At 40.1% G+C, this 14,674-nt stretch overlaps 1 protein-coding gene and 1 long non-coding RNA gene across 3 annotated transcripts in view; one reads left to right on the forward strand and one right to left on the reverse strand.

The window, feature by feature from the left end:
• Positions 1 to 7,837, reverse strand: part of SCOC (short coiled-coil protein) — a 46,226-nt gene extending 38,389 nt beyond the window's left edge. The window contains exon 1 of the mRNA XM_017873658.1: positions 7,736 to 7,837. Within this exon, the coding sequence (XP_017729147.1) occupies positions 7,736 to 7,805 (70 nt within the window). The 5' untranslated portion in view covers positions 7,806 to 7,837. The remainder of the gene's footprint in view (positions 1 to 7,735) is intronic.
• Positions 1 to 14,674, forward strand: part of LOC108530654 (uncharacterized) — a 75,089-nt gene that overhangs the window by 28,947 nt on the left and 31,468 nt on the right. The window lies entirely within an intron of this gene.

The following is a 14,674-nucleotide window of genomic DNA, read 5'->3' on the forward strand; positions in this document are numbered from 1 at the left end:
TTCCATATAGTGGTAGGAAGCATCACTGAATAAAAGCACACAACAATTGTGCCACTTCTCTGGGAAGCATATTACAACCTTACAATGAGGGCTAATTGGCCGACACCAAAAGCAGACGCAGACACAGCTTTGAATATTATTCAGGAGAGGTTTTAGAGAGCAGAGTCAGGACGGAGGCTGAGGCATAAAGGAGAGGAGCGACGGGAAGGACATCGACGGGGAGGCGGCGAGGGCTGGCATGAAGAGGGAAAAGAGTGGCTTCATTATATTTATCAGAAAAGAATCGTGCTCTTGTATAAAGAGTTCGTTCATATCCACCTCCCCTTCCTTATCAGGGGGACGTCAACGGCAGTCCCAGCTTACAGTGCCATGTCCACAGGACACTGCCGTTACCATGAGAACTGATGTGGCCACATCTCAGAGCCTTCTTTTTTTTTTTTTAGACAAAGTCTCACTCTTGTCGCCCAGGCTGGAGTGCAATGGCGCGATCTTGGCTCATTGCAACCTCCTCCTCCCGGGTTCAAGCGATTCTCCTGCCTCAGCCTCCCAAGTATCTGGGATTACAGGCAACTGGCACCATGCTCAGCTAATTTTTTTTTTTTTTTTTGTATTTTTAGTAGAGACAGGGTTTCACCATGTTGGCCAGCTGGACTCGAACTCCTGACCTCAGGCGATCTGCCGGCCTCAGCCTCCCAAAGTGCTGGGATCTCAGAGCCTTTTAAGAAACTTTTGTGTGAGCTCCTTGAAATGGGCAGCGGAGGAAGGAAAATGTACTGAGTACTCACTTTATGCCAGGCTAGTTCAAGACACTACCTTTGTTATTTCATTTAATCTTCAAATTCTGAGACTTATTCTTATGATCATTTTGCAGCTGAGGGAATGGAGGCTCAGGGATGGTAGATAGCTTGCACAAAGTCTAACAGATTCAAATCCAGGCATTCCTGACTTCAAAGTTCAAGCCCTTCCTGCCACACTCCCCTGTGCCAATTCTTCAAATAACCAGGTCCTGCCTACTACCCAGCATTTGACAGTAGGTGCTCAATAAATGCGTTCTGAAAAACAGAACTAAACTTACCCAGAAGTGTGGATAGAAAAGAAGCTCTAAAAAGTAGAGACCATTTAGGAAAGCCAACCTAGAAGTCAGCTCTCAGCGAGGGGCTGACCTGCCTAAATCGGCACTTATCCCAACACACACAAATTCCACCAGAATTCTTTAATCCAAAGACATTAAGCCATTCGATGTGTGCTAGGTGCTGGGAAAACCGGTATTTGAAAACCCAGGCTGTGTTTTAGAAGCTCGCAGTCTGTTGAATAGTCTGTTCATATGCTATGAAAAAAAAATGCAGATGGAGATAAGTTAGGGGTTCTCAGAAAGGAGAAAGGAAATCTAACTGGGAAGACCAGGGAAAGCTTCCTGGAGAGGCATTACCTGAATGGGGTCTGAAAGGTGAGTAGGAATTGACCAGACAGAGAGAAAGGTGGGTAGTGTTATTCCAGACCAAGTGAGAAGCAGCACAGCAACCAGAGGCATGAACTAGGCACTGTGTAGAGGGAACATTAAGTGTCTCCTACTGAGCTCAAATGGTGTGGCAGGAAATGGCACTGAAAAGATAGGGAGAGCCAGGTGCTTCAGTGCTATGCTCAGTGAATCGGACTTCATCCTTCAGGGGCTGCAAGGCATTGGCTGTTCCCTAGAGGCAAAGGTGGTAATGTGGCCAATGTGGAGGGTAGATTTCAAGGGATAAAATTTGAGATAAGATAAACCATTGGGAGGTGGGTGCTGTGGTTTGTGTTGGGGGTAATAAGGACCTGGTGAGGGAGGTGGTGGCAGGGATGAAGAAGGCCAGATTTATTTCAGAAATATTTCCAAGGTCAAGTCAACAAGAATCGTCGATTGATCAGATTGTGGGAAAGAAGGAAGGACATATGATTTCTAGCTTTTGTTACTAGGTGGATGGTGGGGCCATTAATTAAAATTATGAATATAGGAGTGGGAATAGATTGGGGGGAGAGGATAAGTTTATTTGACACCTGGGAGATACCTAGGCAAGCATTTGGATCATGAATCAGAAACTCAGAAGAGAGGTGAAGAAAAGTGATAAGATATGAGAACGGAAGTCTGAAAATAGTTTCCTCTGCAGTCACATCTGTCCTGCAGATATGCTTTGTTTGGATCTCTGTGCTATTGTTTTCAAATTAGGATTAGGTGAAAAACATGGAAAAACCAGGAAATTGTACAAAAAAAATGAAATATCCAGTGTCTCTTAAAGTTTCCACTTATTTGCATTTCTGTCCCTCCATGACAATAGTGAACCAGAAACAGAAAGCGGCTCTGCCTTTTGAGCCAGGCACATGCTCTCCAGGGAGCCTCAACCCTCAACCCTCCTGGCTGGACCCAAGGCTCAGTGTTGGTTGTCATTCTATCATCACAATTGCTCTGTTGTTTTCTTACTGCAGAGTTAAGAGGAAAGTAAACTATGTTGTTCCCTTACTTCAGTCAAAAGTGGAAAATGCAAGAAAATAAATATCCCAATTTAAAAATGGGTAATGAGCCTAAATAGATGTTTCTCAAAAGAAGACATACAAATGGCCAATGGGTATATGAAAATGAGCTCAATACCATTAATCATCAGAGAAATGCAAATTAAAACCACAATAGATAACATCTCCCAACTGTTAGGATGTCTATTATCAAAGTGATGAAAGATAGCAAGAGTTGGCCAGGATGTGGAGAAAAGGGAATCTTTGCACACTGTTGGTGGGAATGTACATTAGTACACCTACTATAGAAAAGTGTGGAGGTTCCTCAAAACATTAAAACTAGAACTACCATATGATCCAGCAGTCCCACTACTGGGTATATATCCAAAGGACTTGAAATCAGAAAATTGAAAATGTATCTGCATGCTCATATTCATTGCAGCATAATTCACAATAGCCAAGATATGGAAACAACCTAAATGCCTGTCGACAGATGAATAAAGAAAACGTGATACATACAGTGGAAGAATTCAGCCTTAAAAAAGAAGGAAATCTTGCCATTTGTAACAACATAGATGAACCTGGAAGACATTATGTTAGCCAGGCACAGAAAGACAAATACTATGTGATCTCACTTCTATGTAGAATCTAAAAAAGTCGAACTCATGGAAGCAGAGAGTACAATGATGATTATCAGAGGTTGGATGGTAAGGATATTGCGGAGATGTTGGCCAAAGGATACAAAATTTCAATTTGACAAGATGAATAAATTTAAGAGATCTTTTATACATCATGGCAACTATAGTTAAAAACAATATATTGTATACTTAAATATTTCAAAGAGAGTAGATTTTAAGTGTTCTCACCACTAAAAAAAACTATGTGAAGTAAATTATACGTTCATTAGCTTGATTTAGCCATTCCACTACATATATGTATATATATATAATATGTATATGTAGCCATTCCACTACATTATATATGTATAATGTACAACATAAACCATAAACATATACAAATTTTTTTTGTATTTAGTAAATAAGAAAAAAGAAAATGAAATCTAATCCAAGAGGACTGTGTCTCCTAAGGAAAATGGTGAGAAATGAAGAAGGTTCCCATAAATTTAACATGCAAACAAAGCATGTCCTTGAACATTAACCTTGAGATGCCATTGTGAAGTAAACCATAGTAAGAGCAGTGTCTGGTATATGTAAAAGATACATGATGAAAAATTTGATAAACTAAAAACAGAATTGAAATGTCAACAGCTTGTTTTAGAAAAGTAGTGAAAAAAATGATGATATACTATTGCCTCTTTTCCACATACACATTGCCTGACCCTGAAGCTGTTTGAATTTGCAATTTCTGTTTTAGAGTCACTGGGATATAGCAACGGGTGGTGAGACTGGAACTAATAGATAGGATCATCCAGAGAGTGTGTCCAGAGAGAGAACAGTAGCCAAGGACAGTCTTGGGGAAATGCTGGAGGACACAGGTTCCCAAAAGAGCCTGAGATGAAAGATGAAAGAGGCTGAAGAGGAACCTGAGCCGTGCGGTGGCATCAAAGCCAGGGGAGCGGAAGCATAGGAAGGAAGGAAAGATCAATGCCGTCCAATGTCTTTTGTCCTGCACTGTATGGCTCCCACCTCTAAGGTCCCAGCAGTGGGGCCAGTTCAGCTACAGTACAGTTGAGACCAGAGATTCCTAAACTATCTTGGTTTATGGTGCCCTTAGTGTCTCAGTAATTTTTTCATAGTGCTCCAAAGCCAAGAGAAACACCAAACAGTTCCATATATTAAGTGTTTAGATCCAAACATCTTATTAACACTGTTATGTCTTAAAAACCTAGTAGCCATTAAAAAAAATTACTATACCCAAATTGAAAGAAGATATATTTTTATTTCATTCTTAAAGGAACACACTTACTTATGGGACGTGTGCACCTGTTGGGCACTGCGTAACTTCTCCAGCCTTCTCAAACTGCCACCCTTACTACCTGTTCTACAACTGACTTTCATACAGAACTTGCTTTTTATCACAGCAGTTGCAGCAAACCCAGCATTGAAAGAGTTGATGTCATTGAAAGATATGTAGCTCAATCTAGTGTGAAACAATGAATGACCACCAGCCAGTAGTCCTCTGAGTGTCTGACAGAGGTTGAGACGCCCTCATGGAACCCTTGTGAGTTTGCTGCGGTGCCCTAGAGCATCTTGGCACACAGTTTGGGAGCCATGCGGTTAGACAGCATGGACTGGTCTGGAATCCTATCATTTGTAATGTGTCTTTGGGGACATTTGTTCTGAAATCCATATAAGTCACATACAAATAAATTTATGAAGCACAACTGGTTTGTGACTTGAGTAACTACTGGCATTGCCTGTTCTCACTGCTCCATACTACCAGGAAGTAGAATTACTTAAATAAACAAAATTCAAAGTAAATGAAAGTTTGACTAATGCCTTCCATCCTTTCCCCAAACAAACCTTTTCAAGAGTTAGTAAAAACTTCCTTCTCCCTTCTCTCGCCTTCTTCTCGCCTTCCTCTGAATAAGAAAAGAAGCAGTATAAGGGGGAGGTGATGAGGGTAAAAGGAGACAGTGACGGGTCTGACCAGTCACACAGGGATCAGTGCCGGGGACTCGAGGCCTTTCTATTCAGAATTAGAAATGATCAGTCCTTGTGTGAGAGCCTCCATATCGAGCAGCTTCCAATACCACGCTCCGCTGGCATCCGGTAGCCGATGTCTTTCTGGATAATCACCAAGGCCAACCCATTAGGGCCTGAAATCCTTACAGCTTTTAGAGTTCACGAAAAGGTGCCAGGCTTTCTCTGGTATCCAGCTCCAACAAACTACCAAAAAGCCCAGCATGAACAAACACTGCCACCTCCACTCAGTATCCATGCAGAAACTGTAAGATGAGAAGGATGCTCAGATGGAATGTCCACAACCATAGGAGACTTGGATTGGGATTTTGGCTCTATCATTTCCTGGAGAGGCCTTAAACAAGTTGCTAAAAAAATACAAGCTACAGTTTTATCATCTGTAAAACAGGGCCATAATATCACGATGATGCTGTAAGGATTAAATAAGGTATTAAAAGGACATAACATTGTATCTGGAATCCAGCAACTGTATTGAAACCATTGCATTTAATATTGACTCTGAATTTACTGAGCATAGGAGTTTAAGAAATCCTTCCTTTCTATGTATACATATATGTATATTATAAAAAGAAATGTATGCATATGTGTATATTATAAAAGAAAAGTAAGAAACTGGGTTAAACTTTCTTTTAATATAAGCAATACCTTTTAATGCTTTACTTTTGCAAGGATTCCACAATTTGAATGAATGATGTCTGCTAAACAAGCTCCATTTTTTAAATAATAATTTGTTTTCCTATTTTTAGTTATCAAAGCCCAAGAACGTTTTATTAACAAGGGCGAACCAGTGTTACCATGTCAAATGAATAAAATTGTCTCCAAAAGCCAAAGAAACATGGTGTTTTGACTAACTGGCACATTTTCGTCACAAATATATGAACAATTTCCATTTACCATGTTGAAATATAGAAACAGCAGAAATTAGCACTAATTTCTGAGTCCACCAGTGGTTATTATGCTGGACCAGCTCCAAAGGCCTTTTGTGCACTGAGATTTTTTGACTCGGTCTAACAAAGGAGAAGGAGTGGCAATTGGGAGCAAAGAGACATTGGTCCTCTCGTGTGGTTGCCGGCACTCTCACTACCAACCAGAGAGCATTGCTCACTCTTTCCTAGTTCTTCAGGGCCCATCCCCACACGCCCATGCTCCATTAGCAATAAGCTCTTATGGAGTCCCTCTCAAAACCAGTGCCAACACTGTACTGGACACCTGAACTTAAATTCCCTGTCCTCTTGCTCTTTCCTTCACTGGAAGTGTGAAAGTGGCAGAAGATGAGACATGGAGGGGAGAGTTGAAGGGGTGTGATGGGGTGTGTCAGAGAGTCGCTGTAGAAAGGCCCAGCACCACCAACAGTCCCCACTTTCAGGCTCAGCACACCCAGAAAAAATTCTGGGCTGAGTCACATTCCAAGCTAGTAAGCTTTCTACATGAACCGCATCTTCCCACAGCATATACGGCTCCCCATGCGCATGCTCATCTCACCTCCCAAAGCTACGAAACATGGGTTTCCCCCTGTCTTTGTTTCCTTCACTGCCTTCTGCAGCTCTGTCTGTTTTCTAAAACACCCTGGTGGGAGCATGTTAAGGACAGCGGTATCCCATTTCTTCAACAGCCCAGTACCTTGTACCTTTCCTTCCCTTATAAAGACTGAAAATACTCCTCTTTGATTTCCAAAGACCCCAGCATGTTTATGCAGTGCCAGGAGGGAAGCTTAGCTCCGGCTGGTGGTTTGTGTTAATTGTCTGGCTGCACTTTAGAAAGACGCTTTTTGAATCTAAGCATTTAGGGAGAAAGTGGAGAAGCATGGCTGTATGAAAGAGCAATTGATGTTAAATATTCATGCTCTTGCTCTCTGTTAATCAAAATTAGTAACCCCCATTGCTTAGCCGCAGTCTTGCTGGCTTCATACTATGATTGTGCTAAAGGAACTTGGATAGAAAACAACCACCATCACACACACACACCCCCACCGCACACCCCCAAGGACTTGGGTGCTTGTGGGTTTGAAGTGTTTCCATCCAGTTAACATTGTGCAATTCAGCACTATTTTTTCCAAGATGTTGAATGAACCATGGTTATCCTTTCCATCAGCATTGTAGAACTGCTCTCCCACATGGTTCCTTCTCTCTTGTTGAATTCAGCAAACTTTAGCCTTAAAAATCAGACATTTTCTGCAATAATCCCTAATGCTAATTGTAGCATAGTCTAGTTCATTTTTCAGAAATTACGCAATTATTTTACAAGATAGAAAAGAAACTGACTATAATTGAACAAAACATGGCGATATTATAGGTTGTTTTCGTAGCAACTTTGAGGTCATGTTTCCCGAACTTTTAGGAAATAAATATTTTATGATTTTATTTATTTTAAAAAGTACATGTTATATGATGACAGGAACTTTAAAATTATCACTTAATTTAAAAGGAAAAGAAAAACAGCTCTATTAAAACCTGTTTTCGTAACTATATTTTTTCAAGTTTTCTACAGTGAGTATGCTTTATCATTATACTGAAAATAATAAAAGTTTTATTTTTAAAAAACTGAGTAGTTGCAGAATTGTATGTTTGAGAATTTATCCATTTCTTCCTTACCTATGTCATCTGCAAGAGAAATGTTGGTGAATGTGCTGTCTTCTTCCTCCTCTTTCCTGGACCCGTCCATCTTGTTCAATTTTCAGACCTGTTAGTAAGAAAAATGAGGGCTGAGAAAAGCAGCAGTTGTCCCATGTGACCACCCTTGTTAAATCATTAATCAGTGAACGTCCAAGCAGGTGCTATCTGAACCTTGCACTATCCACCCTCTTCCTGCTTTCCACCTGAGAAGTTCTTATCTGAGTGTTGCATTCTTAACCGGAAGTGGTTGGAGACCCAAGTTAAAGACTTACAACCCTTGACCGGAGGCTGCTGTGCTGGCATGGCTGCTGTACTCTGGCTAGATGCCAAACCCTGCCTTTTGTTTTCTTCTACTAGTTGTATAGTTGTAGCTCCCATACTTAGGCTATTGATTTCTTTTGCATTAATTTTTATATATGGAGCGAGAGGTAGGGATGCAGCTTCATTCTTTTACATTTGGATATCCAGTTGCCCCAAATCTATTTGTTGAAGAAAATTTGCATTTTCACCACATTTAATTGTCTAAGTATTCTTGTTGTAAGTCAATTGGCCATAGATGTTTGGGTTTATTTCTGGAATCTCATTTCCAGTCCATTGGGCTATACATCTACCTTTATGCCAGTACCACACTGTTTTGATTACTGTAGCTTTGTGGTAAAAAGTTATAGTTATGCAAGATGAATAAGTTCTAGAGAACGGCTGCATAAAATTTTGCCTGTAGTTAACAATATGATACTGTACACTTAAAAATTTGTTCAGACGGTAGACCTCACGTTAAGCGCTGTTACCACAATAAAATAAAAATTAGGAAGAAAAAAAAAACCAGTTTCGCTATTAGTGTGTTTTTTTAATTAAAATTTTCCCTTAATTATATTCTGTTTTAAATGAATTTACCTTTTTATTTTCACAAGTGTATTTAAATTATGGATTCAATTTTAGTAAATACACTTTAATATGCTAACAGCTCACATCAAGACAGCAATCTTTACATACGCAATTAGCTTTGGCAATAAAGTGATAAACAGAAATACAATTCTTGACTTTACTGATGGATATTCTCTTATAAGACATCAGTCTGGATTCTTCAGCATCAGCAATAATGAAGCATGACATTCATAATATGCTTATTTAGACAGGCAGATAATGCATAAACATTCTGTTTAATAATATAATTTGGCTGGGCATGGTAGCACACACCAAGGCAGGAGGATTGCTTAAGCCTAGGAGTTGGAGACCAGTCTGGGAAACACAGTGAGACACTATCTCTACAAAAAAGATTTTTTTAATTAACTGGGCGTGGTGGCATGCCTGTAGTCCCAGCTACTCGCAGGGGGATCACTTGAACCCAGGAGTTCAAGGCTGCAGTGAGCTATGACCCCTGCACTCCAGTGTTGGTGACAGAGCAAAATGCTCTCTCTTAAAAATACTAATAATAATAGTAAGTGAATTTGGCAGCAATTGGTAAAAATAAAATGCAGTATATATAATGTTTTGTAATTCAACATAACAACAAGGGGTTAAATGATGTGGATTTGTAGCTTCCTGTTTTATCCAATTATCTTTAGGCCATCTACTCCAGCAACAAGATGTCAGATTTCATTCCACCATTCATCAAATATTCATGTGGCATCCACTGTGCTTCCAGGGTAAACACTGTATTTCTTTAAATGCCTTCCAAGATGCCCAGTTCTGCTTGGGCAACACAGAAAATTTTAAGGCAAAGTTTAACACATTTTATTTTATACATTGTATGTAACTTTTAGTCAGTATATAAGTTACCTAGATTCATTCAACATTCGTTCAACAATTATTTATGTGCTAGGCATTGTTCCAGGCACTGAGGTTATAACATAAATGAAAGAAACTACTTTTAATCACAGAGTTTACATTTTTGGCAGAGAAGATAGACAATGATTAAACAGATAGACATATACGTACACAAATATATATACTACATGTGTATTCAAATATATACACTATATGTATATACAAATACATATACCACATGTATGTCATGTATGTATACCTAAACACACACACATCCAATGGAGAGGAGAGAAGTGCTATGAAGAAAAACATTGCAGGGTAAGGCACACAGAGAGTAACAGGAGTGTGAGTGTTACTTTATATACGGTGTCGGGAAGGCCTAGCTGATGAAATGACATTGGAGCAGAGACTAAAGGAGTTGAAGGAGCCAGCCCAAGGACATCTGAAGGAAGAACACTAGCAGAGAGATTAGCAAGTGCAAAGACCTTGAGGTGGCATGAGCAGGCTTGGCATGCCCAGATAAGGTGTTATAATAGGGAGGATTGAGTGCTGTCTGGAAATATATCAGAGCCTCACAGGACCTTTTGAGTTCCTTGGGTTTCAATCTGTGAGATGGGATACGTTATGCAGAGGAGAGGTATGATCTGACTTCTGGTTATAGCAGGATCACTCTGATCTGTAGTGAAGAAAATAGACACTGGTTAAAGGATGAGGGGTAGGGGAAGGCAGAGTCAGGGAAGTGAGTTTAGAAGACTATTGCACTAATCCAGGCAAGAGATGGTGCTGTGATCTGGACCTGAGTGGCCGTTGTTGAGGTGATATGAAGTAGTCAAATTCTGGACATATTTCGAATCTGGATCCAAAGGCGTTTGCCAATGTGGAGAGTAAGAGAAAGGTCAGTAAAAGATGACTCCAGGCCAGGCACGGTGGCTTACGCCTGTAATCCCAGCACTTTGGGAGGCCAAGGCAGGCAGATCAAGAGGTCAAGAGATCAAGACCAACTTGGCCAACATGGTGAAAACCCATCTCTACTAAAAATACAAAAATTAGCTGGGTGTGGTGACACGCCCCTGTAGTCCCAGCTACTAGGGAGGCTGAGGCAGGAGGATAGCTTGAACCCGGGAGGCAGAGGTTGCAGCGAGCCGAGATCATGCCGTTGCACTCCAGCCTGGGTGACAGAGCAAGACTCCCTCTCAAAAAAAAATAGATGACTCCAGAGTTTTTGGCATGAGCAACTAAAAAGGGAGGTATCATTAGCTCAGGTGAGAAAGACTATGAAAAAACACATGGAAGGAGAAACTTAAGAGTTTGATTTTGGGCATGTCTAGTATGAGATGCCTTTAAACATCTGATATGGTTTGGATCTGTGTCCCCACCCAAATCTCATGTTGAAATGTAATCCCCAGTGCTGGAGGTGGAGCCTGGTAGGAGGTGGTTGGATCGCGGGGGTGGTTTCTAATGGTTTAGCACCATCCCGCTAGTGCTGTTCACATGATAAGAGTTCTCATGAGATCTAGTCATTTTAAAGTGTACGACACCTCTCCTATCTCTCTCTTCCTCCTGCTCCTGCCATGTAAGATACTTGCTCCAGCTTTGCCTTCCACCATGAGTAAAAGCTCCCTGAGGCCGCCCCAGGAGTAAATGCTGCCATGGTTCCTGTATAGCCTGCAAAACTGTGAGCCAATTAAACCTCTGATCTTTAGAAATTACCCAGTCTCAGATGTTTCTTTAAGCAGTGTGAGAAGAGATAATACAACATCCAAATGGAAATGTTCAGTGAGCAGGTGAAGATGAGTCTGGAGTTTAGGACAGAAGCTAGGGGAGATATAAACTTGAGAGCTGTGAAGGTGTGTAAAGTCACAGGACAGATGAGATCATCTAGGCAAAGGTGTAGACACCTTTGCCTTGTAGCTGTCCACACGTAGAAATCAGAAAGACGAGGAGGAATGAAACCAGGAGACTGAGAAGCAGCAGCCAATATGGAAGGGGGAGAAGCACAAGACCCATGTTCTGGAAGCCAAATGAGGAAATTATCTCCAAACGACAGAGTGATCAACAGTGTTAAGTGGTCAGATCAAACAAGGTAAGGATGAGGGATGATCCCATGTAAGATGTTTAAATGAATGTCCGGTTTCAGTTTCTAACCAGGGAGAAAATCTGATGAAGATAGTGGCTACAAAAATAAGGAAGTGGGGAGTGATCAGGAAATGGAAACTCTAAAGAAAAAGGCCACTTGGGAACTATGAGTAACTCTTTTCCAGCAGGGTGGATTGGAAGCAGAGGAGAACAGGATGGAGAATGTTTATTTTCATAGTTCAGTGGTGAATCCAGAATTTTTCTGCAGGAAGAACCTGGGTCAACATTCTGATTGGAAGAGGACAGGTGGGCAACTAGTCTTGGAGATGCATTTTATATTAATTAAGAAAATGCTATTGTCCTTATCAAAGAATTGAAGAGAGGAAGGATTAAAAACTCTCACGAGCATCCCCTTGGAGCCATCAATGCCCAGACTTGAGGGCTGCCACATATGGATATTAGCCTTACACAGAGCTGCCCGATAAGGGAAAGTGGGGTCTGAAATCCATCCCATGCTCTGCTCACCAAACCATGCCCTAAACCTCCCAGGTGTGCCTTTTCCTAATTTGCATATATACCAGCCATACGCTGCATTGATGCAATAAAAGCTGTTTTTTCATCTCAACGGGCACAAACTGTATTTATCAATTAAATCCTTGTATTAACGAGGAGAACTGCCAGCACTCAACTCTCCAACTGAAAATTATTCAGAATCTGTAAAGTGTTTTTTAAAGGTGAGCTATTCTTACTTTCATGTCCATATCCTTACAAGGCATAATTTATTAGTGTTAAAACTTTCAAAGTCATTTGACTCTTACTATTGAAACATGTCTACTATTGAGAAAACAAAGCCATGAATTAAATCTGACTTCAATAAAATTTCACATGCCTTCCTTGAACCAAGCAATTGATACTTGCTTATGTCTAAACTCTGCAGCCCTTGTTTGAAAATCTTGATTTGTAGCTCACTAAGGTCAGTATGTTCCTATTATTGTGGCTTTGTTGGCTCCCTCTGGTGGATAAATTATGGGAACATTAATTTTAAGTGCTCTTTAACAAAAAGCTTCAGCATTTTGTTTTGCTTTTAATTTTAATTTTTTTTTAATTTCAGTAGGTCTTTGGGGGAACAAGTGGTGTTTGATTACATGAATAAGTTCTTTGGTGGTGATTTCTAAGATTTCAGTGCACCCAGCACCCCAGCAGTGTACACTGTACCCAAAGTGTAGTGTTTCTCCCAAGTCCGCAAAGTCCAGCATATCATTCTTATGCCTTTGTATCTTCATAGCTTAGCTCCCGCATATGAGTGAGAACATAGGATGTTTGGTTTTCCATTCCTGAGTTACTTCACTTAGAATAATATTCTCCAATTCCATACAGGTTGCTGCAAATGCCATTATTTCTTTTTATGGCTGAGTAAAAAGAAAGTATCGCACTTTCTTTATCCACTCATTGACTGATGGGCATTTGGGCTGGTTCCATATTTTTGCAAATGCAAATTGTGCTGCTATAAACATACGTGTGCAAGTATCGTTTTTGCATAATGACTTCTTTTCCTCTGGGTAGATACGTAGTAGTAGCGGGACTGCTGGATCAAATGGTAGGTCTACTTTTAGCTCTTTAAGGAAACTCCACACTGTTTTCCACAGTGGCTGTACTAGTTTACATTCCCACCAGCAGTGTAAAAGTTTTCCTTCTCACCACATCCATGCCGACATCTATTATTTTTTCATTTTTTGATTACAGCCATTCTTGCAGGATTGTGGTGGTATCACATTGTGGTTTTGATTTGCATTTCCCTGATAATTAGTGATATTGAGCATTTTTCCACATGCTTGTTGGCCATTTATATATCTTCTTTTGAGAATAGTCTGTTCATGTCCTTGGCCCACTTTTTGATGGGATTGTTTTTTTCTTGCAAATATTTTCTCCCACTCTATGGGTTGTCTGTTAACTCTTCTGCTTATTTCTTTGGCTGTGCAGAAGTTTTTTAGTTTAATTAAGTCCCATCTATTTGTTTTTGTGTTTGTTGCATTTGCTTTTGGGTTCTTGGTCATCAAGTCTTTCTTTAAGCCAATGTCTAAAAGAGTTTCTCCAATGTTATCTTCTAGAATCTTTATGGTTTCAGGTCTTAGATGTAAGTCTTTGAGCCATCTTGAGTTGATTTTTGTATGAGGTGAGAGATGAGGATCCAGTTTCATTCTCCAACATGTGCCAATTATCCCAGCACAATTTGTTGAATAGGGTGTCCTTTTCCCAATTTATGTTTTTGTTTGCTTTGTCAAAGATCAGTTGGCTGTAAGTATTTGGGTTTATTTCTGGGTTCTCCATTCTGTTCCACTCATCTATGTGCCTATTTTTACACCATTACCATGCTGTTCTGGTGACTGTGGCCTTATAGTATAGTTTGAAGTCGGGTAATGTGATGCCTTAAGATTAGTTCTTCTTGCTTAGTCTTACTTTGGCTCTGTGGGCTCTTTTTGGTTTCATATGAATTTTAGCATTTTTTTTCTAGTTCTGTAAAAGCTTCAACTTTTTGAAGCCTTGAGGGCTTTGCTGTTCAAAGTGCATACAGGAGATTTCCTGTGATTACAAGCTGTAGATACAGGACATTTTTGGGAGCAGTAGGTTGGGAGGTGCCAAAGGAAGGGATAGCCAGGGTGGCAGTGACAATCTTGTAGACATGTGTCAGATGGAATCACTCTTGATAGGCAAAGGGCTTTTAAAAATATTTAATTGAGGTATAACATACAAACAATAAAGTGCAAATTATAAGAGTACAGATACATAATATGTATCCAACACCCAGATCAAAACCATTTCCAGAACTTCAGGGTAAGAATTTTTTTAGTTGGTGTTGCTTATTAGCATTCAGGACAATTTTGCAGCAGAAAAAACAACTTGTAATTACAGAATTGCTGCCAGTAGTGTACCCAAAGGAACTGTGAGGCATAATTTGTTAAACGCATTGAGATGAAAAAATGTTGGGCACAGAGGTTGACTTGAAGGTGGCACATAAATATTACTATCCTACACTCTGTAGTGAAAATTACTCTTTTTTTTTTTTTTTTTTTTTTT

This window comes from Rhinopithecus bieti, unplaced genomic scaffold, assembly GCF_001698545.2.
Source record: "Rhinopithecus bieti isolate Rb0 unplaced genomic scaffold, ASM169854v2 scaffold_7985, whole genome shotgun sequence".
Taxonomy (NCBI): domain Eukaryota; kingdom Metazoa; phylum Chordata; class Mammalia; order Primates; family Cercopithecidae; genus Rhinopithecus; species Rhinopithecus bieti.